Raw genomic sequence first — 21,424 nt, 5'->3', positions numbered from 1 at the left:
AATGTTTTTGGTTCGGACTTCAACTTACGTTGCACATTTCGAAAATAATCGACATGTCTTTTTATTAGACTTGGTTAACATGCACATAGTGTGGTCGCAGCACGTAGCCCCCGAACTTGGACTACTTCTTCAGAGCGGCTCTTTTAGTTGTTTTTAATCGTTTCAACTCGGCGGTTTGCCACGCGGGGTGCTTATATTGAAGGGCGCTTCTTTTGGGTACATAGCGATCGATAGCATAGCTCATAACAATGGAGAAGGTCTGTACTGCAACATTGACATCATCATTGTCGAGAATTTCGTTCCAGTGGATATTCGGCAGGAAGTCAATAATGCTATTATAGTCGGCTGTTCTAAAGTTATAGCTGACGATGTCAGAAACATTGCAGTCATGCTTCACACGAAACGCTTCAAGCACTATATGCAAGGGAGGGTGGTGTCTAATAATCTTTACCAGGGGGAACGGTGCTGCGGTAATTTTTGGCGCGAGTCAGGTTTGCTCGAGAAGCAGAGATCGAGATCATAGTCATCCGTAAGTACTCGTAAATAAATTATATTTTCTAAAAAACTAGACCCCTCGATGCATTCATAACTATTAGCAGAACGACGCACTTCTTTGTTACATTATATTTGTTATATAGCAAAATCTTACTGTAAAAGGTATATCGTGTGTGGTAAAATTTACTATGAATTCAAATCATTACGGGAGAAGATTAGTTCTCAACTTGACTGCTTTCACAGTAAAACCGAATACCATACGGTGAGATGAAAATACTACAAACATAGTGAAAACTACAGAAACCAAAGATATATTAATATAATATGGTAGAAATGATTGTTTACGTGGTTAACCCTCTAAAATAGTAATTTCAACCGAAACTTTTTTGCGTTTACAATGATGGGCTATAATGCGCACTACTTCCGACCTGAAGGATTAGTACTGAACAAGAGTAAAAACGCTGGTTGGATTTTACAGTTTTCAATAGTAACGTTAATACTAAACATTTCGCGAGTTGCGCATTATTTTCAACTTATAATTATGCTAAAAAATTATGCCAAATAATCGTTATGCCAAAAGCGCTATTCCCCCTAACCATAATAAATTAGTACAGGTGTAAACGATTTGACACTCAGCAATAAAAAGTGGCAACACTGGTCGCGAGCGGACGTTTTGATGGTATAAATTAGTACTGTCAGCGGACGAAGTGCAGAGCGAAAAATCGATTGATTTTCATCCGTCGTAATCCCGCAGCTAGTAGTAAGAATCCTTTCTGTGGCCGTTTGACCGGAGTTGCCGTGTTGTGATCAACCCTCCCGACAGAAAAAGTGGACCGTTTGCGTAGTCGAAATCCACCTAGCCTAGCAAATCGCGTTCGTGGGTGGTGGTGACGGCTTTTTGCGGATTGCAAATATTGTGTGAAGTGAATTTTAGGGCGTCAAAAGAAGTGATTATCATCATCGTTCGCCTACTCCGATTGGCGACATTGCTGCTGCTTCTGCTGCTGCCTGCTACTTTTCTCCACCGAGCGAGCGACAGTCATTCATATATTATTTTCAACGCATCGCAGACCGCTGGGTGGGAAGGAAAAAGTGCCCACGTCGAAAGTAAGAAGAAGAGCGTTTTCCTGTGTGCTCCGCTGGATGTAAGTTTTGATCTGTTATCAGATAATTGAGCTAAATTCTTCTTTTCACTGACGACGACGACGACAACGAGTGGTTGGATCGGAAGTGGTGGGTCTGCGCTGTGCATTGCAAAAACATTTTTTTATGCTGCACTGAAGATGGGAAAGTTAACCTCTTATTTATATGTACCTACTGTTTTCGTTTCTCAGCAGCGCCAGCGGATGTAACTTCGGAAGGTAGTGCATTGCGGTTGTGTGGCTTGTGTTCCCGGATGTGGTGAAGCATCGGGAAACTACAGCCGGGTAATTGAAGGAAATTTGTTGGATTGGAAGTAGTCCAAAAAGAGTAAATTCTAACGGTGACGGACGAATTCGAAATAAGTTTCCGTAGAGAAGAAAATATTCGAAGGTTCTGGGACAAGAGACAGACACTAGTGGAAATAGCTGTTCGCCAAAATGGCACCAGTTCGCGGAGACGGAATGCGCGGCTTAGCCGTGTTTATATCGGACATACGAAACTGTGAGTATCCTTCAAAAATTGTCTCATGTATTTGGAATTCCCCAAGTTCATGAGACAATAATTGTTATGCGTAGAATGGTAGCGTTGCAGTGTACTGTCAAAAACAAGAAAGCCGTAAATTATAGACTGAGTAGGCCATCATAATCTTTTAAAAGGTTGAGTGTGCAAATAAGAACCTCTCTTTGTTTACTTTCTCTCCATTCCAAATTCAATATGTACTGGGATTTTTTATATTAGTAACATAATCACCGAAAACGATTCAGACTGAGTCTCATTTGCACATTGATTGTTTTCAAAATCGATATTATTGTAAACCAACGTTGTTCAATGAGTTTTTATCGTCACTTTACGCAGGTAAAAGCAAGGAAGCGGAAATCAAACGCATCAACAAAGAACTCGCCAATATTCGGAGCAAATTCAAGGGTGATAAAACGCTGGACGGTTACCAGAAGAAAAAATATGTGTGCAAACTGCTGTTTATATTTCTGCTTGGCCACGACATCGATTTCGGCCAAATGGAGGCGGTCAATTTGCTGTCCTCAAACAAATACTCCGAGAAGCAGATTGTGAGTAATAAATGCGGAAAAAATCAAATTCTGATAGTAATTATTATTTTTCAGGGTTACCTCTTCATTTCGGTGCTGGTCAACACGAACAGCGATCTGATCAAACTGATTATCCAGAGCATTAAGAATGACTTGCAATCACGTAATCCGATTCACGTTAACCTGGCGCTACAGTGCATCGCCAACATCGGTAGTCGTGACATGGCCGAGGCCTTTTCGACAGAAATTCCCAAATTGCTGGTCTCGGGAGATACGATGGATGTGGTGAAACAATCGGCTGCTCTCTGTTTATTGCGATTGTACCGCACCTGTCCGGATATCATTCCCGGTGGAGAATGGACCAGTCGAATTATTCACTTGTTGAATGATCAGCACATGGGAGTTGTAACGGCGGCAACCAGTTTAATCGATGCTTTGGTGAAAAAGAATCCCGACGAGTACAAAGGATGTGTTAGTTTGGCCGTTTCCAGATTGTCTCGTATTGTTACAGCTTCCTATACCGATCTGCAGGATTATACATACTATTTCGTTCCGGCACCGTGGCTTTCGGTGAAACTTCTACGTTTGCTACAAAATTACAATCCACCAACGGAAGACCCCGGTGTGCGAGGTCGTTTGAACGAATGTCTCGAAACCATTTTGAACAAGGCTCAGGAACCACCAAAGAGCAAAAAGGTGCAACATTCCAACGCAAAGAATGCAGTTCTATTCGAAGCAATCAACTTGATCATACACAACGATAGCGAGGCTAATTTATTGGTACGAGCTTGCAACCAGTTGGGTCAGTTTTTGAGTAATCGTGAAACTAATCTGCGCTATTTGGCCCTCGAGTCGATGTGCCATTTGGCTACCTCGGAGTTTTCCCACGAAGCGGTTAAGAAACATCAGGAGGTGGTCATTCTTTCGATGAAGATGGAAAAGGATGTATCGGTGCGTCAGCAGGCGGTTGATTTGCTTTACGCCATGTGCGATCGTACCAATGCCGAGGAGATCGTACAGGAAATGTTGAATTATCTCGAAACGGCTGACTACTCTATACGTGAAGAGATGGTGCTGAAGGTGGCTATTCTAGCGGAGAAATATGCCACAGATTTCACATGGTACGTGGATGTGATTTTGAACCTGATTCGCATTGCTGGTGATTACGTTTCGGAAGAGGTTTGGTATCGTGTCATTCAGATAGTGATCAACCGGGAAGAGGTTCAAGGCTATGCTGCAAAGACAGTTTTTGAAGCCTTGCAAGCACCAGCCTGCCACGAGAATATGGTTAAAGTAGGTGGTTACATTTTGGGCGAATTTGGTAATCTGATTGCAGGAGATTCTCGATCCGCTCCGATGGTTCAATTCAAGTTACTTCATTCAAAGTATCATTTGTGTTCGTCGATGACAAGAGCTCTGCTGCTTTCAACCTACATTAAATTTATCAACTTATTCCCGGAAATTCGCACCACAATTCAAGACGTTTTCCGACAACACAGCAATCTCAGGTCCGCTGATGCTGAATTGCAGCAGAGGGCCAGCGAATATCTGCAGCTGAGTATTGTCGCCTCAACGGACGTGCTGGCAACGGTGCTAGAGGAAATGCCATCCTTCCCGGAACGCGAGAGCTCCATTTTGGCCGTACTGAAGAAGAAGAAACCTGGTCGGGTGCCGGAGAATGCGGAAATTAGAGACAACAAAAGTCCGGTGCCAAACGCCCACAATGCTCATAGTGCTCAAAATAACCATATTTCAGGGTATGTGCTGTTTTGATTAGTTTGCTTTTGATTGTTACTAAAATTTTCTTTTTTTGTAGAGTAAACAACGCAAATACCAGTTCGGATCTTCTCGGTCTGAGCACACCGCCAGCCTCGCAATCACAGACAGGAACATTGATTGACGTCCTTGGAGATATTTACAGCACTGCAAATGGCAATAGCGGTGTTATCAATAATTCAAAAAAGTATAACCTTCCTAAAATAAGCTAAACTGTGCTAAAGCAGTTCTTTTCCTGTAGATTCGTCTTCAAAAACAATGGCGTTCTGTTCGAGAACGATCTGCTACAAATCGGTGTCAAGAGCGAATTCCGACAGAATCTGGGCCGCCTTGGGCTGTACTATGGCAATAAGACGCAGACGGTACTGCAAAACTTTGTCCCCACGCTGCAATGGTCGGCGGAAGATGCGCTCAAGCTGAACGTTCAGATTAAGGCAGTCGAACCAACACTGGAAGCCGGTGCTCAGATCCAGCAGCTGCTGACGGCGGAATGTATCGAAAACTATTCCGGTGCACCGTCGATCGTTATCAGCTTCCGAGTGAGTGGTGGAGCACCGCAGAAAATTACCGTCCTGCTGCCGTTGACCATCAACAAGTTCTTCGAACCGACCGAAATGAATGCCGAGTCGTTCTTCGCGAGGTGGAAGAATTTGGGAGGGTAAGTCCAGCTACGGCTGTGGTGTCGGTTGTTAAGGTTGATTTATACGAAGAAATACTATTGTGGCAACCTCATTAAATACTCAATTCAGAATAAGCGAAATTCATCAAATTTCCTTTACCCCACAGCGAACAGCAACGGGCGCAGCGTGTTTTCAAAGCACAACAACCGCTCGATCTGCCCGGAGCACGAAACAAGCTTATCGGGTTCGGCATGCAGTTGCTGGAAGGAATTGATCCAAATCCGGACAACATGGTGTGCGCCGGGATCATCCATACCCAAGCTCACAAGGTCGGCTGTTTGCTTCGTCTCGAACCGAACAAGCAAGCACAGGTTTGTGTGTGTACCAAATTGCAAACCTCACAGTTTTCGCGTGTCATTGATTTGTCCCCTTTTTGCCTTGCAGATGTTCCGTTTGACCATCCGTTCCAGCTTAGAGAATGTTACGCAGGAAGTCTGTGATCTGCTTGTGGATCAATTTTAAGCGTGCGTAATTTAAACGATTGTGTAAAATCAGACAAAAACACAGATGCGATTGTTTTGACCGAGGGAGAGTTCGTTTCGTTTCATTTTGTTGTAAATTATGCTGGTAGCAATGTTGTCTAGTGGTAGGAAATTTTTCGTTCGGGTAGTGAAAGACCAACATATAAATACCTAATTTCGACTGTCCCTATCGTAAGGCGAAAGTACGAGAAAGACGTGGGATCATTCGTCTTAAATACACGCAGAGAAATGGAAATTAAATTCTTAAATAAACCGCTTGGAGTTCTTATCAAGCACCCATATGACTATGTTTTTTTACAGTGCACTACACCGGTATAGTCGGTGCTAGCTTCATTCAAATGTTTCAATGCTTCATGAGCTGAATATATTGAAAAAAAGAGTTGTTTTTAAACGAGAAAAAACATTTTTAAGTCTGTCCTTGTTGAGAATTTGCGATGTAATGACAAATTCTCTTACGTGTTTCAGAAAATAAGGTTGCTAAGATTGTAGCATTACAACTATAAACAACTTTTATGGTAGCCGTGGTTACCGATTAGTTCAACACAATTGTTGATTGTCAGGGGTTGTTACAAAAGACGTAGTCGGCGGTGATACAGCTAACGACGGAAAATTCTATGGATTGAAATTGTTTGAAATTGTTTGATTCGTTTGTGAAGAGCGGTGTTCAGTCTCACCAGGTGTTTCTTCATTAGTGATTCCATGGATGTATTTCGTCCTTTCCGTTAGAAATTGTGGCATTTTCCGTTTGTAACAAGATTGAAAGTCAACTTGTTCAGTTAATCTAAAAACAGTATATTTATTCCTAATTGTAATATTTTTTCAACAGAATTCTTGAATAATATGACATTTCTCTGCGTGTATGCTCACCTTTTTGTTTTATTTTTTGGTTCTGATAGACCCAGTACTATAGTGTTGCGTATTATAATCAACGACCATGCGTTTGCGACTGATTCTGATCACTTATACATAACTTATGTATGTTAAATCTTACCGATAAAGCTACTTTAATATAGGCGGCAATATAGGAAACAGTTAATAGGGACAAACCACGATGTCGGATTGCCGGTGAGAGTATATATAGATAATCAGCAACTGTTAGATTTAGCATCAGCATTTTGTCTAAGCTCTCGTCGTACTCCTCTGCTCTGGTAACATCAATAATACGGTTATACTGGAAATGTATTAATTCCTCAAAGGTCAGTATAATTTTTTGATAGTAGAAAAGCACTTACATTTCTTGCGTTCGAATATTTGTTCTCCAGTTACTAACACGTTTCCGAAATAGCATTTTAATTTCAGAGCCTGCTGTGCTTGAACCAGTTGTCGCATGATTTCGGAGATTTTTCCTTGTGCCATGTTGGACCATAATGTGGGATATCAAATGATTCTTGTCATTTCATTAAGTAAACCTTTTTCATTTGCATTTCATACTGCAGTAGGTAGCACACGATAATAGTGGGGTTTTCAGATACCGGACAAGTTCCTTCAGAATTATTTTCAGGCCATTATCGTTGGTGTTAAGAAAACATACGACGCGGATCGTTAATACTCATCTATCTTTTGAATGATTATGAATAATTAAGTTCCTAAAACGATCAGAGATAATATGGCCAAATTTTGGTTGCCAACTCATTTCTATTGAAGTGAAGCAAAAAAAAAAAATAGATTCCCCAGACAAAAAATCAAATTAATCTAAAATTGATGATCACGAACAACTACAGCAAACAGGTCGAGTCGGAGAAGAATGCGGCACATATGCGGTTCAAGAAACAGGAATTTAAGAAAACAAAATGGTCTCAGGAGCGTACAAAATAATTTGAGTTAGCAACGAAGATCCCGCGAGTATGTTTGCAGCAAATGAATGCTTGTGAAGGGATCCGTATTACCTCCAGTGATTCAATGACGGCAACAGTATTTGTAGGGTGGCAAGTTTATTGAGTCACGTCAACCGCAGAGCGCACCTTAAAAGTTTTCATTGAACACATTCAAACCTAACGGTCCAGTTAGCACGGTAACAGCGGTAGATTCCTGCAATGAGCGTACAAGCGAGCATTACAATGATCTTAGGTATAATGGTTCTCGAAACTCCGTCGCAATTTTTTAGAATCAAGTCCAGTTTTCGGTTTACTTTCGACAGAATATCATCGTAGCGATGTCTAAGAACCATTTCACGAGTCAGAGTAATGTCTCGATCCTTAATGTACTCTTGCGTTGGAGAGCTTATGCAAACTTGCTAATCGTATATTTGATCATTTTCGTATCATCCGCATAAAAGAAACGATAGCTGCTCGATGGTAGCAGCAAGGAGACGTCTTTTATAGAAAGCGAGAACAGTAACAGACCGAGGTTTTTGTCTGTCTTGGAACTTTGAAACGGTTGGGGAACGATTCCGAAGTTTGTCGAACCGATTTTAAACTGCACAGAATGGTTCGTCGAGTATGACCAGAATCTGAACTACACCCAGCACTGAGATGCCGAGTCGTCCCAATTTCTGAAGAAGACCTCCAATGCTATCTGGAGATCCTACATACATCCCATCGATTTGCCATGTTTTGCAGGCAGTTCGAAGTAAACTGCACAATGTTAGTAGATCGATTTGGAAAAAAACATGTTTCTCACTAATATTTCAGTGGACAAACAGAAGGTCGTTCACAATTGTTTTGAACAGACGCATTAAAAAGGGATTCCTCGTCAATTGGAAACAATGGGCGGATGGCCATTTTTTTGGAAATCAGGTGGTCACTTTTTTGCCCTGTGATTTAACGTCTAATACCGTGATCAGTCCATCTCGACGCCTCGGTGTGTTGGGAGGGTGTACGGTGCTGCTCGAAAGTCAACCGAAGAGCCAACCTTATGTTTATGGTGCAGTTTGTTTTTATTGGTGTGTTTAAATTTGTAGTTTAGTTGTTTTGATGAATTGTGTTATTTGTGTAAGGTCACTTTTTATATTTTGCGGCAGAATTTTGCTTAGGATTCAATTCCAGCCGAGATCGTTGAGATTTTTCTGAGTTGAAAAAATCTGTGGTCACGTCTTGCTTCGGAAGGGAAGTAAAAGTCAGTTGGTCCCTGGTCCACGAGTCGATGAATCGATATCTAGTCCAGATAGTGGAGTCTCACTCCTCTGGCGTCGGTAAAGAAGAAGTAGAATACAACTTCTATATAATTATCCGCCTCCCGTGATACTTGTGGAGTGCGCAGTAGTATATACGGCCTCTTGCAAAAGCAAGTATCGGACTAGCAGAACTCCACTCTGTGTTTGTTGAATTTTGGGCATTGGTAGAGTGAATGGTGAAAGTTTTCTTGCACTTCCACATGTTTCGCATAGATCGACGGATTCCCAACCCCATCGCTTAAGTCGATCCGCGGCAAGGGTGTGCCCCGAACAGATTCGGTTTATGATTCTCTTCTGTTCTTTTGCCAGGGTTAGTTCGTGGCGGTGGCACCAAATCTTTTTCCCTGGTTCTTTCATGGCATTTTTTTCTTTGAAGATTTCTTGGTATTTTCTGGTCCATCCGTCCAAATGTCTTTTTCTGTAAGCTTCAGGGTAAGTGAATTGTATACTGCTCCCGTGTCTGCTCTTTCATTTCCGGCTATTTCTTGATGGCTTGGCATCCATTGAATCCTGATGTCCTTGGCTTCGAATGCTCTTATCTCTTCCCAGATCATCGCTGGCAGCTGGTTTTCGTTTACAAATAAGTCATTCAATTATGTTTGGCATGCTCCGGAGGAGTCCGTTATAATGATTGGCTTTGGCGCATTCCTTCCTTGTGATCATCCTTACGACGTGTACGATACCTAGCAGTTTCGCGTTGCTAATGGAGAAATTGTGATTGATCTGGAAACTTTCTACCTGATGATCCGTCGAATCGTACGTTGCTGTTGGTGTTTCTAGTGGAGATTTCGAGCCATCCGTATACAGTAGGTGGAATCCCGTGTATTTTTCCGCCAAGGTTTGCAGGAATTTTTGTTTCCACTTTGTTTTTCTGTTCCCTAAAGAACTTGCTAGTTATCTTTGCTTAGTCGCATGCATGTCTTTCTTTGGTTCTTTGGGTGTAGTTGGCTGATGACATCGTTGTATTTACTGATATTGTCGTCGGAAAGGAACCAACCGACAAACGGTTGCATTTTAGTAAGTTTAGCATTTCGATGCTGTCCTTAACGTGAATTTGTCCGGCTTCAGTCAGTATTACGTGCATCGGCGTCGTTTTCGGGAAGTACATCACGGATCTGTGGTAGGTGCGCCGTAGATTTCAGCTCCGTACTCCGTTTTGCTACTGATGATGGCATTTCCAATCTTCACTAGGTTGTCCGGGCTTGCGTTGCAGTGCTTTTGGCCTAGTAACTTAATTGTACTGAGTTTCGCCGTCCCTTGGTTTGTGACCTGCTCGATGTGCCTCCTGAATGTAAGGGTCCTATCCAAGGTGAAACCCAGGTGCTTGTGGGTGTTGTTGATCCTTATTGTTTCTTGCCCGACTTTAGTCTCCAGTTTTTCGTAGTTTTTATTTGAGAAATCGATTGCTGCAGTTTTTTGTACGTTGAGTTTGAAGTTCATAGCGCTGAATGCCGTGCCTAGATTCCCTTCTAGGTTTGCGTCTGTGGCCAATACGGTGAAATCATCTGCGAACTGGACTAGTTCGCAATCCTCTACCACCATTTTGCAGTATTTCTGTATGGAGGTCGAACAGCATTGAGGAAATCGGGTATCGTTGTGGGAGTCCTTCACTCGTTAGTACCGTTGTTGTATTGGGTTCTGTTATTAGGATCATTTTCCTCCTGCTTAGGTACGTGTGTAGCCATCTCAGAAGCTTGTTTGGGATTTCGGAGCAGGCCAGTACTTCCATAAGGTTGCTGTGGTCTACCGAGTCGAAATCTCCTGATAGGTCTAGGTGCTTGTTTTCCTTCGACTTTGGTCTCTTTTACGCGATGGACTACATAGTTTACACAGGTGGCAGCCGAGTAGTCCTTCCTGAATCCAAACGAAAGCTTGGGTAACAGCTTTTCCTATTTCGCTATTTCGTTTAGTCTGTCCTTTACGACTGTGTTTATCAATTTGATGCCAGTTTCCTTGAGTCGCCTTTTGTCTTTTGAATCGATCGAACGTCCGTGATTCTCCAGCGTTCGGGGATTTCTTCCGTCTCGATTACTTGGGTCAGCATTTCGTACGCTTTGAGTTACAACCGGTGTTAAGACCTTTCATTAAATTCCTCCGCTATCAGAGACGATTAGAATTTTTTAAGGTATGGTGTTGTGCTTGTCAGTCGATCTGATGGCTTATATTTACCATCATAATAGTGTTCAATGAAAGCCACTCCTTCCTCTCTCTATAATTCGCTTTTTCCCACCACTGTTTTGTTAGTGCAACGTCCAGGCCTTTTATTATGGTGTTCGGCTGGGGTTGCTTCGTTTATTTCCTTCGTTAGTTGTTTGCAGTATTCCCTTTTGGGTTTGGCCCCTTTGCAGGGTGGAACGTCGTTGTTTGTTTTTATAGGCAATATCTTCTGACCACAATTTCTTCAGATAGTTCGTTTTCTTGTTGTTGATTGTGTACGTTACGTGTTTCATGCACTCCTCGTATATATCTTGCATCTGCTCTGGGTTGCGGATTTCGATCGGGTGAATTTTGTTCAGTTCGTTGATGACCTTTTTCAGATTTACGTTGGTCGTCTTGCGGGGAAAAGCGGGATCGAACTGCTTAAAGTTGTCAGTATGCAGAGGTGGGAATTTCCGAACTCCTGGTTGATGATCTTTCAGGATGCCTTTCTGATCAGTACTGGGGTTGCTGGGGTGAGGTCTGTTAATGAACTCGCTCTGTTTAGACTCTGCTTGGTTAGACACGTTGTGCTTCCGTCGTTGAGCAAAATTGGGTTTGCAGCGGCAAGGAGATCATTGATGAGGTAACGAAAGGTAGTAAGCGGGACGAATTAAAACGCGGCGGACTACAAAGGAAAGAAAAAAATGGACTGTATTTAATCTGTTTTTAACATTTTGTTTAAGCACGTTTTTTTCTCGACTGGTTTGTCTGACGATTATATGATTGTGTGTCGTGACAAAAAACGGTTTTTTTTAAATTTTATTTTATGTTGGGAGCGCGCGGCGACGATGGTTCATCCGGTCGTGTGAGGAGTAAGACCTCGAACGAAAGTCTGGTTGAGAGCAGAATTGAACTGCGCGCGAACATCCACTCGGCCGTTGAGGCGAATGCCTCAATCCAGGGGGAGTGGAACTAGCTTGTGCACCGGTCGCTGATATTCATTTTGTCCTCGACGTACAGTGACAGTGCGAATGACACCGTAATGATCCGGATGGGTGGTGACAATCCTGGCAAGTTCCCACGTCGCGGGTGATCTGGTCTCATTTTTAATAATTTTTAATAATTTTTAATTTTTAATAATTGTCCGGAATCTAGATTCTGTTGTACTGCCTGCCACTTGTTTCTAGGTTGTAGTGTGGCAACATATTCGTCCCTCCATCGTGTCCATATCTCATCAACGCAACGTTGAATGCGTTGCCATCTGTTTAGGCGGCCTTCTTGGATTTGGCTGATATTTGGCTCTGGCAGCAAGTTTAGAGGTTGATTAATGATGAAGTGCCCTGGAGTGAGGGCTTGGTAGGAGTCCGTCGATATGGAGAGTTGACACAAAGGACGTGAATTCGAACACGCCTCCACTTGTGTTAATCACCTCGAAAGGTCCTCGTACGTCAACATTGTGTTTTTAAGAGTCGCTCGGAGATGCTTCTTCGTGCTCTTCACCGCCGCCTCCCAAATTCCAACCTTTTTTTTGGGGGGGGGTGGGCCAGCGGGAGTCCATTTTAAGGTCAGACAGATACTGACTTACAGCATGGTTGAACTCGGGTGATTGCAGATGTTCCAGGATGATTCGGTCTGCACTCACAAAATTGGTTCCGTGGTCAGACCAGATTTCACTACAAAGTCCGCGTCGGCCACAGAAGCGTTTAAGAGCTGCTAAGAAAGCGCTTGTGGACAAATCCGAAACTGCCTCAAGGTGAACTGCCTTTGTTGCGAGGCAAACAAAAACAGCCACATAGCCCTTTATTGTTTTTGCTGTTCGTAGATTGGACGAGCGGAGAAATACCGGGCCCGCTTAATCCACACCACAGTGTATGAACGGACGAGCTGGAGTCGTCCGGACTGCAGGCAAACTTCCCATTAATTGCGTTGCAGTTTTCCCCTTCATTCGACAGCAGTGCGTGCAGCTCGCCACACAAAGGCGCACCACCGCTTGGCAGCTTACGATCCAGTATCTCTGGTTTAGCGTTGCGATCATCAAATTTGGCCCTGCGTGCAAATTTCGAAGATGAACCTCTGACAGTAGCAGGTTGGTATATCGGCGTTCCTTGGGTAAAATCACTGGATGGCGAACGTCGTACGGTTGGCTGAAATTTTAAAGTCGACCACCAAGTCGCAGAGTGCCGTCAGCGTCGATGAAAGGAAATAATGTTCTCAGCTTACTATTGCCCGGAAGAGGGAGGTTCTTCATCAGACTACTTATTTCCTCTTTAAAGCAATCTTGTTGGGCTGCTCGCGCCAGTTGCAAACATGAGTCATTGATTTCCTTCGGAGTCAGTGGTCCCTCCACTCGGGTAGTACCGTTTCGACGAGCCAAGCCGTTTTGTCGCATTCGGTTAATCTAGCACAAAATGCGCCGAATATGCGCCAAATTTGAATAACGATTGAGCAGGAATGTCAGTGTTGCATGGTCTCCCCTGGCAGGTGGTGTAGCACTGACGAATAGACAAATCACCGTCGTCCGTTTTTCTAGTAGGTGCTCCTCATCAATCGAACGTACAGAGCGTACTGACCACCTGTCTTTCGTTTCAGACAGCCAGCCCGGGCCCCTCCACCACAATGGATGTATCAATAGTTCTAAAGGTGTGATGCCTCGTGAGGCGCAGTCAGCAGGGTTATCTCTTGACGACACATGGTGCCAACGATTTCTCGGAAGGTGCTCCAAGATCTTAGAAGTGCGATTGGCCACGAATGTCTTCCACTTTTTCGGTAGCGACGAAAGCCAGTGGAGCACGATCTCCGAATCGCTCCAAGCAAACAACTCTACTTCTAGATGTGAAAATGACTCCAACACCATCATCAATTCGACAAGTAGTTCGGCTGCCATCAGCTCTAAGCGTGGCAGTGAAACCTGACGAATAGGAGCTACTCGAGTCTTGGCCGCCACTAGATTCGTTTCAATCCTTCCATCTTGGTCAACCGAGCGTGCGTAGACGACAGCAGCATACGCGGCTTCAGACGCATCTGCAAACCCATGGAGTTGCAGTTTTCCTTCAGAGTGTGGAATCCATCTCTTGATTCGAGTCCTCCCAATGTGATGCAGCGTTTCTTTCAAAGTAATCCACTCCTCCAAAATGTAGGCTGGAAGTGGGTCGTCCCAATTCATGTCATAGAGCCATAGGTGTTGAAACAATATCTTTATTCGTATGGTAACCGGTGCGATCCAGCCGAATGGATCGAAAAACTTCGACGAATCGGGTAGTAACTGACGCTTAGTATTCGCGCTGTCGATGTCGAAGGTGATTTTGAAGGTGAATGTGTCTTCTTGAGGAGTCCATTTGATACCTAAAGCCTTGACGGAATCATCCTCTTGTGCTAAGTTCAACGGAATCGGTTCATCTGTTGTAACATCGTACTCCAAAAGTTGCGGTACGTTTGAGCACCACTTTCGCAGAACAAAACCACTGCTTGCCAGAACTTCAGTGATGTCGCTGCGAGGAAACTTTGCTTCGTCGATGGAATCCGCCCCGGAAAGCAAATCATCCACATAGAAATTTTTCAGAATCCGCTCGGCTGTCAGCGGGTGTGATTCTTTGTTGTCCTGAGCGACTTGTTGCAAGGCAGATATGGCTTGGTACGCTGCGCTCGCCGTACCGTAGGTAACGGTCAGCAAACGATAATGTTCTAGAGGTTGTTCCAGATTATCGCGCCGCACCACTCGTTGGAAATCGCAATCTTCCTTGCTAATATGCACTTGCCGATACATCTTTTCTATGTCGGCACAAAATGCAATCTTGTACGTACGCCAGCGGGAGAGTACGTTGAAGAGCGGCTCGTTCACATTTGGTCCCACTAGCAGACGATCATTCAATGACACTCCGGAAGCACTCCTGCTCGAGGCGTCGAACACGACACGAAGTTTCGTCGTCATACTGTCCATCTTCCAGACAGCGTGATACGGAAGGTAGTACGATTTCTCCGGTGCGACTGCCACCTCGCATGGTGGTACTTTCTCCATGTGACCGAGAGCTACATACTCAGCCATAAACTCTTGGTAGTGTTGTTTTAGTTCTGGATCGATGCTGAATTTTCTCTCCATTGCTTTGAACCGCCGGATGGCAGCATTGGCCGATTCGCCCAGTTCCGGCTTGGTACGGTCGAAGGGTAAGCAAACTACAAACCGCCCTTCTTCGTTCCGGGATATGGTGGATTAAAAATGCTCAGCAGCACGAAGCTCGTCTGGGGTGAGCTGCTTGGTTTTAGGTACCTCTTCCACTTCCCAGAATTTCCGTAGTGTTTGGTCCAGGTTGATTGTTGTCGTTAAGCCGAGTACCGCACGGCGTTTGTTGGTATCCGATGTGTTGAAATGACCACCAACCAGGTAGCCAAAAACGGAATTCTGTGCTATTGGTATGCCTCGCCCGTCATACAGTTTGCCCGGTTCTAGGATGGAAAAAAGAGCTTCTATGCCCAACAGAAGTTCGATCTTACCGCACTATCGGTCAAAGCAGTAGTATCGATGTCAAACTGTTGACTCGGTTGATCCGGAACCAGATGATTTAAAATTAAGGCATCCACCACAATGACGATACGATCGTCGAATCGTGATATTTGCAGCGTGACTGCACCAGATGTCTTGCTGGGTTTCCCGTTGGTGATACCCTTCACAAGAATGTTAGCATTGCGTCTTTCCAGGCCAAGACGTTTGAAGGTTTGATGGCTGATCAGTGAGCACATGCAAGCAGAGTCGATCAATGCACGTACTTCGTGGAAGACGTTGTTTTTACCCAATACCTTAATTACAGCCGTTGGCAACAAACTAAGAAAGTTCACAGCGCAGCTAGTTTTGAGATTCGTGACGTAAGCTGCTACAGAATCCGCTTGTTTCACTTCTTCCACCTTGGTTGACTGTTGATTCTTCACAGTTGCTGATTCTTCGCGGACCTGGCCGGAATCCGAGGGAGAGCTGCTACCACTTGTGTAAAGCATTGAATGATGCTTTTGTTTGCATTGTTTGCACAGTCCCGCCGACGTACAGTTCCTTACAACATGAGTAGCTTTCAGACAATTGAAGCAGAGCTTGGTTCGCTGGATCAATTCCCGACGATCATTTACCGACATCCTCTTGAAACTGGAACACTGATATATAGTGTGAGCCTCTGAGCATTGCGGACAGGGTTGCTGGGTGCTTGCGTGAAAGCTTTGGATTGTTCTGCTTATCTTCGGATCTTGGTTAGCTCTTCGATCATGTTCCTTCTTCATTGTGGTGTCAGTTCCCTTCTTGTAGAAGGACGCACAGGTCTCAATTGCATCGCATCTTCGCTCGAGGAACCTGACAAAATCTTGGAAGCTAGGATAATCTTCATCGACTAGCTTTTGGGCCCACAACGAACGGCTTTCACGGTCGAGTTTCTCCAATAACAGATGAATTAACCACGGAGCACGACTCTCGTACTCTTCGCCTAGAGCCTTGAGTTGACGCACAACTTCATCCGAAGTAGACACAAGTTTGCGTAGTCCCACGAGAGATGGCGCATTAACCGATGGTTGTTCCATAAATTCCTTGACAAGTGCAGCAATAGTGTACTTCTTCTTGTCGTAGAACTCGTTCAACTTGTCCCAAACTTCCACGTAATTAGCGTCGGTGATAGTGAAAGTACTAACCAACTTTTTCGCATCTCCTTCTAGGTGGGAAAGTAGGTACAGCAGCTTTATGGAATCCTTAAGGTTTTTTGAATGTATGCAGCTTTCGTAGAGATCGTTGAATGAGGACCATTGTTTTCGGTCGCCCTTGAAGACCGGCAATGTGATGGTAGGCAATCGCACCTCGAATGGAAGTTGGGCTCCGGGTGCTTGAGCATCGGCGAACGATCGGGAAAGATTTGCGGAACCAACTTGGCCAGCCATTTGCGACATAGTGTTAGGAGCTGCAGCCTGTGACGTCATCAGAATTCGTTGCGAATCGAGAAGCAACTTGATTGCCTCCTTCAGATCGTCTGTTGGTTCGACGATTGTTCCTTCACTGCTTCCGTGGAGGTTATGTGCACTGAGTAGCGTGATGTAGCGCCCCTTCACATGGTAATACATTTCCTCGAATTCCAACCGGTGGTTAAAAATCGAGTTTATTTCTTCGAGCGCTTCAGAGTGTTCCTCTACTTCAATTTGCACTTTGTCGAATTGTTCACAAAGATCGGTAAGTTTATGCAAACGCTCTTGGATCTCGCTAGCAGGTGGCTTTCTTTTTTTCCACCTCACTGGAATTCTTGTACTCCCATTCCATGCGCTCGTAAAGCACATCGCGACGTTTCTGAATCGCTTCCATAGTGGTTTCGCAAAATATCCGGCGACGAATGTCCAACGTCTTTCAACGAAAGATAGTAAGCGGGACGAACTAAAACGCGGCGGACTACAAAGGAAGAAAAAAATGGACTGTATTTAATTTGTTTTTAACATTTTGTTTAAGCACGTTTTTTTTCTCGACTGGTTTGTCTGACGATTATATGATTGTGTGTCTAGTGATGTCTTTTTTTACTCGATTAACGCAAATAATCGATTAGTTTCTAAAATAATCGAAAAATCAATAATCGATTACAAGCTTTCGGTATAATCGAGCAAATCGAGTAGCTGCTATCAATTAATCGAGAGCATAATTAATGAAGGGTGGCATTGAAAATGGAAGTCGCAGGGCAAAAAAATATGACCAAACTTCTCCCAATTTTTCAAAATGTGTCGAGCGACCTTTTTTTTTTTGGTTGACAAACTAGGATTTACTAAGTAATCGATTATTGATTTTACTCGATTATATTGGTCGATTAATCGAATGAATTAATCAAGCTCTCAAAAATTATTCGATTAACGGATAATCGATTATTTGCAAAAATCGGACATCACTATGTGTGTCGTGACAAAAAAAGGCTTTTTTAATTTTATTTTACGTTGGCAGCGCGCGGCGACGATGGTTTGACATCCGGTCGTGTGAGGAGTAAGACCTCGAGCGAAAGTCTGGTTGAGAGCAGGATTGAACTGCGCGCGAACACCCTTTTTGGCACGGTTTAATATGGGGGTCCTAGCTTTGGTAGTAACTGTTCACCCCTACCAATACTTCTCCTTGCAGATCTTAGAGAACTTCGAAGAGGTCTTCTATTTCGTCCATACACTCCTTGTGTACGTCTTATCCCGGAGATACGTAGATGGATACAAACGTTATAGGATCGAAGCCTTTGATTATTTTGATCCCAATTGCATCCACCGGTAGTAAGTTGTAGAAGGTGATTGTTTCGTATTCAGGACTTTAGTGGACACCTCCGTATACAGCTTTCCATAGCTCGGCATTCGAAAGTGTTCCTCCTTTTTTAGCCAGATCTCTTGCAGTATGCCTGTTTGCTATTACAGTTTCGGGTATCGTGTCCGAATTTAAGGCAACGCTGACACAATATGGTTCCCAGGGAATTACGACTTAACTAAGAAGCGGCAGTCCGGAAAGTTTTTACTGTCTCCTTGAAGTGAACTACAGTGACAGTCGGGATAGGTTTAAGCGTGCTCATCTCTTCTCGTCATCAGATATACAGCAGTCAGAAACAGCTTGGAACGGAGCTTGATTTCAGCTTCGATTGTCTTAACTTCGAAACTTGGTATTCTCCTGTTGATTATACCGTGAAAGAATGCGTGAAGTATTCTGCCTTGGACAAGCTTGTGTCAAGATTGGGTCCGCAGTCGTGCCAGGCCCGGTCACGAACTCGGTGTAGACGGGCGATTGGTTGCAGGTCTACGTCTGTATATTCGCGATGGATCTCGCTGACCGTCCGTAACAGAAAGCAGTCATCTCCGGCTGTCCGCTCCAAAAATTCCAGTGCTCTTCTGGCGATGGTGAGTGCAGGCGCCCAACGAAGGGGTAGGATCCCGGCCTCCACGTAGGCCGCTTCTGCAGGCATGTGGGGGAGCAAGCCAGAAGCAGTGCGGATTGCTTCTTGATATAGGGGCTTAAAATGTTGATAAAACCTTCCATATTACAGGACGTCCACCCCGTCCAATATCTTGCTGTGGATAAGTGCCTGGCTAATATTCAGCGCAGTGCGACGGTTGCAGCGCTTGTGGCGGGAACTGATTGTTTTATTTAGCCGCAGCCAGCTCCGGTACTCGGCTTTCATCCGTCGAAAGTGTGGTAGGAAAGTAAGACGACGGTCTATGGTTATCCCCAGAATCTTCGGTTCTTTGCGGTAGGGGACAATCACCCCGTCCAGCAGTATCGGCTCCCTGTTGTGATATGGTTTGTGTTGCAGCAGTGCGTAATCATGCTTTTAGTAAGAGACATATTAAAGCCGACTGATGCAGCCCATCGGCTCATCGCACTTACGGCGGCTTGAAGTTTACGGCGGGTTCATCTGGTGGTCCTTCCCATCGCGACCAGCACGATGTCATCGGCGTACACGAAAACGTTGATCCCCGCCGGTAGGCTGGCGAATAAAGAGTTCAAGGATACCAGGAACAGTGGGACCGCGAGGACTGACCCCGTTGTCCTCCGGAAAGGTGTCGGATTGGGCACCTCCAATTCCCGCCCGAAAGGTGCGTTTAGATAGGTAGTCACTCAAGAAGTGGCCCATGTTTTCAGTGATGCTCCAGTTGGCCAGTTGTTGCAGTACTCTGTGACAGGACACGGTATTATAAGTCTTCGCCACGTCGAGTATGGCGATATCGGCGTGCAGGCCATCAGTTACGGATTGACGCACCACCTCTTCAAAGCTTGCGAGAAAGGCACCTCCAGTAGGTCTATCAGTCGTATGTTGACCATTCGCTCCATCGTCTTAGCGAGGCAGGGGAGCAGGCTGATTGGGCGGAAGTCATCCGGCGTTCTGTTCCCCTGGCAGCGCTTTGGGACAGGAATTACTAGAGCTTCCTTCCATGAGGCGAGCATCGGTTCACCACTCCAAATGCGGTTAATGCTGTCCAATATCGCCCGCTTGGCTACCGGTGGGGAATGTTGCAGTAGGGGATAGCCAACGTCGCCCAGTCCGGCAGACTTACCGTGTACCGATTCCAGTGCCGCACGAAGTTCACTTCCGGTGAAAAGCTGGTTGTACACTTGCCCTCAATCGAATTCGAAGCTGTTTTCGGCAAGTTTAACATTTTTTATCAAAGTTGGATTAGATACCTCGATTTTATTAGTCGAGGTAAAACAACTACAGATTCCGCTCGTTTTGCACTCCGCCAACAACACGAATAGCGTTTGATACACATACACGTTTACTGTACGTGGAATTTGTCTGACTCCACAGGAAATCTTTCTTATATCTGATGTTAGCATTTTGGACTAAACGCGTATCTCTCAACATTAACGTCCGTCGCTTGTAAAGCATAAAGGAGTTACTGGAAAAGACTTCAATCGGTTCAGTAGTAGTTGGACCAGTCCACTACAATGTGCTCCCTAAAAATCTGGAGCTCCGTAGGAGGTTAACAGAAGCTGAATTTTGCTACTACACCGGACAGAAATATACACGATCTCCTGAACGTTCTACATGGTGAATCAATATTTAGCATAATCAGCCTTATTCTGCATTACGACGGATCGCTTTTTCGAACGAATATGGTTCGATCGAAGTAGGCCCCCATTTGATTTTGCTGTCGTTATTGAGAATGCAAATCACGTTCGTTCGAAAAAGCGATCCGTCGTAATGCAGAATAAGGCTGATTCAGCCTTATTCTGCATTACGACGGATCGCTTTTTCGAACGAACGTGATTTGCATTCTCAATAACGACAGCAAAATCAAATGGGGGCCTACTTCGATCGAACCATATTCGTTCGAAAAAGCGATCCGTCGTAATGCAGAATAAGGCTGATTGGGCTGAGCAATGCATAAGTCTTTATCGACGACATATGCGTCGCTTTATCTTCAATTGAAGAATACTATCAGCTCATGTGAATAGTTTTGATCGAATTCGATCAGAAGCCTAATTTATAATTTTGCAAAACGCAAATTTCGGCAACAAGAAATCATCTGACCGATAATGATGGTGTGAAAACTTTACCCAATCCAGTCGCAACCTTCCTAGATTTTTAACTCTCGTAAATGGATATAAGCGAATCATTCATCAAGCGACTGATATGGTGACAGCAGTGAGGTGCTTCATCATAGGAAATATGGAAAATGGCCTTGAAATTTAAATTTGTTTGCAAAATTAAATTTTGTTATTTCATTTGGGAGGCCAGTTTCCATATTTCCAAATTTTGTTGAAATTTTCACACTGTGACCCAACACACTGTGAACATCGGACTATCTCCTGAATCATGCTCCAAGCAGTATCGATTTTTAAAATAGAATACTTTCGGGAACTTGTAAAAAACTGACGAAAAAATATTGAAAAACAAGCATCTTACTGTAGCTTAAGCGCTTTTTCGGTAACAAGAAATTATACCTGACCTTAGAGGACTGGAACACAATCTACACCGTAACGACGATGATTCCAAATATTTGTTGAATTCGTTTAGGAACAAGTATGAGCGTTTTGACTAAACAAAAGATAAGTTAATTGTATTGCAAAATAAAGATACAAAGAAA

General features: G+C 44.1%; 1 protein-coding gene across 5 annotated transcripts; it reads left to right on the top strand.

Annotated features, from left to right (window-relative positions):
• Nucleotides 1–1,173: 1,173 nt before the first annotated feature.
• LOC131686137 (AP-2 complex subunit alpha) lies at nt 1,174–20,510 on the top strand. 5 transcript variants are annotated; one of them, XM_058970311.1, is made up of 8 exons: nt 1,174–1,728; nt 1,830–2,139; nt 2,494–2,705; nt 2,760–4,441; nt 4,501–4,647; nt 4,702–5,118; nt 5,247–5,451; nt 5,525–20,510. In XM_058970311.1, the coding sequence occupies exons 2-8, from the start codon at nt 2,076–2,078 to the stop codon at nt 5,600–5,602; spliced, it is 2,805 nt and encodes a 934-aa protein (XP_058826294.1). In that variant the 5' UTR covers nt 1,174–1,728; nt 1,830–2,075; the 3' UTR covers nt 5,603–20,510. The 5 variants fall into 5 exon arrangements, with proteins under 5 accessions (XP_058826294.1, XP_058826293.1, XP_058826290.1 ...); XM_058970310.1 differs by having other exon boundaries at nt 1,175–1,640; nt 1,833–2,139; nt 5,247–5,457; XM_058970307.1 differs by having other exon boundaries at nt 1,175–1,640; nt 5,247–5,457.
• The last annotated feature ends 914 nt before the right edge of the window (nt 20,511–21,424 follow it).

The sequence above is a fragment of the Topomyia yanbarensis genome, chromosome 2 (assembly GCF_030247195.1).
Source record: "Topomyia yanbarensis strain Yona2022 chromosome 2, ASM3024719v1, whole genome shotgun sequence".
Taxonomy (NCBI): domain Eukaryota; kingdom Metazoa; phylum Arthropoda; class Insecta; order Diptera; family Culicidae; genus Topomyia; species Topomyia yanbarensis.
The sequence above is the reverse complement of the archived record's forward strand: the minus strand, read 5'-3'. Positions and strand labels throughout refer to the sequence as shown.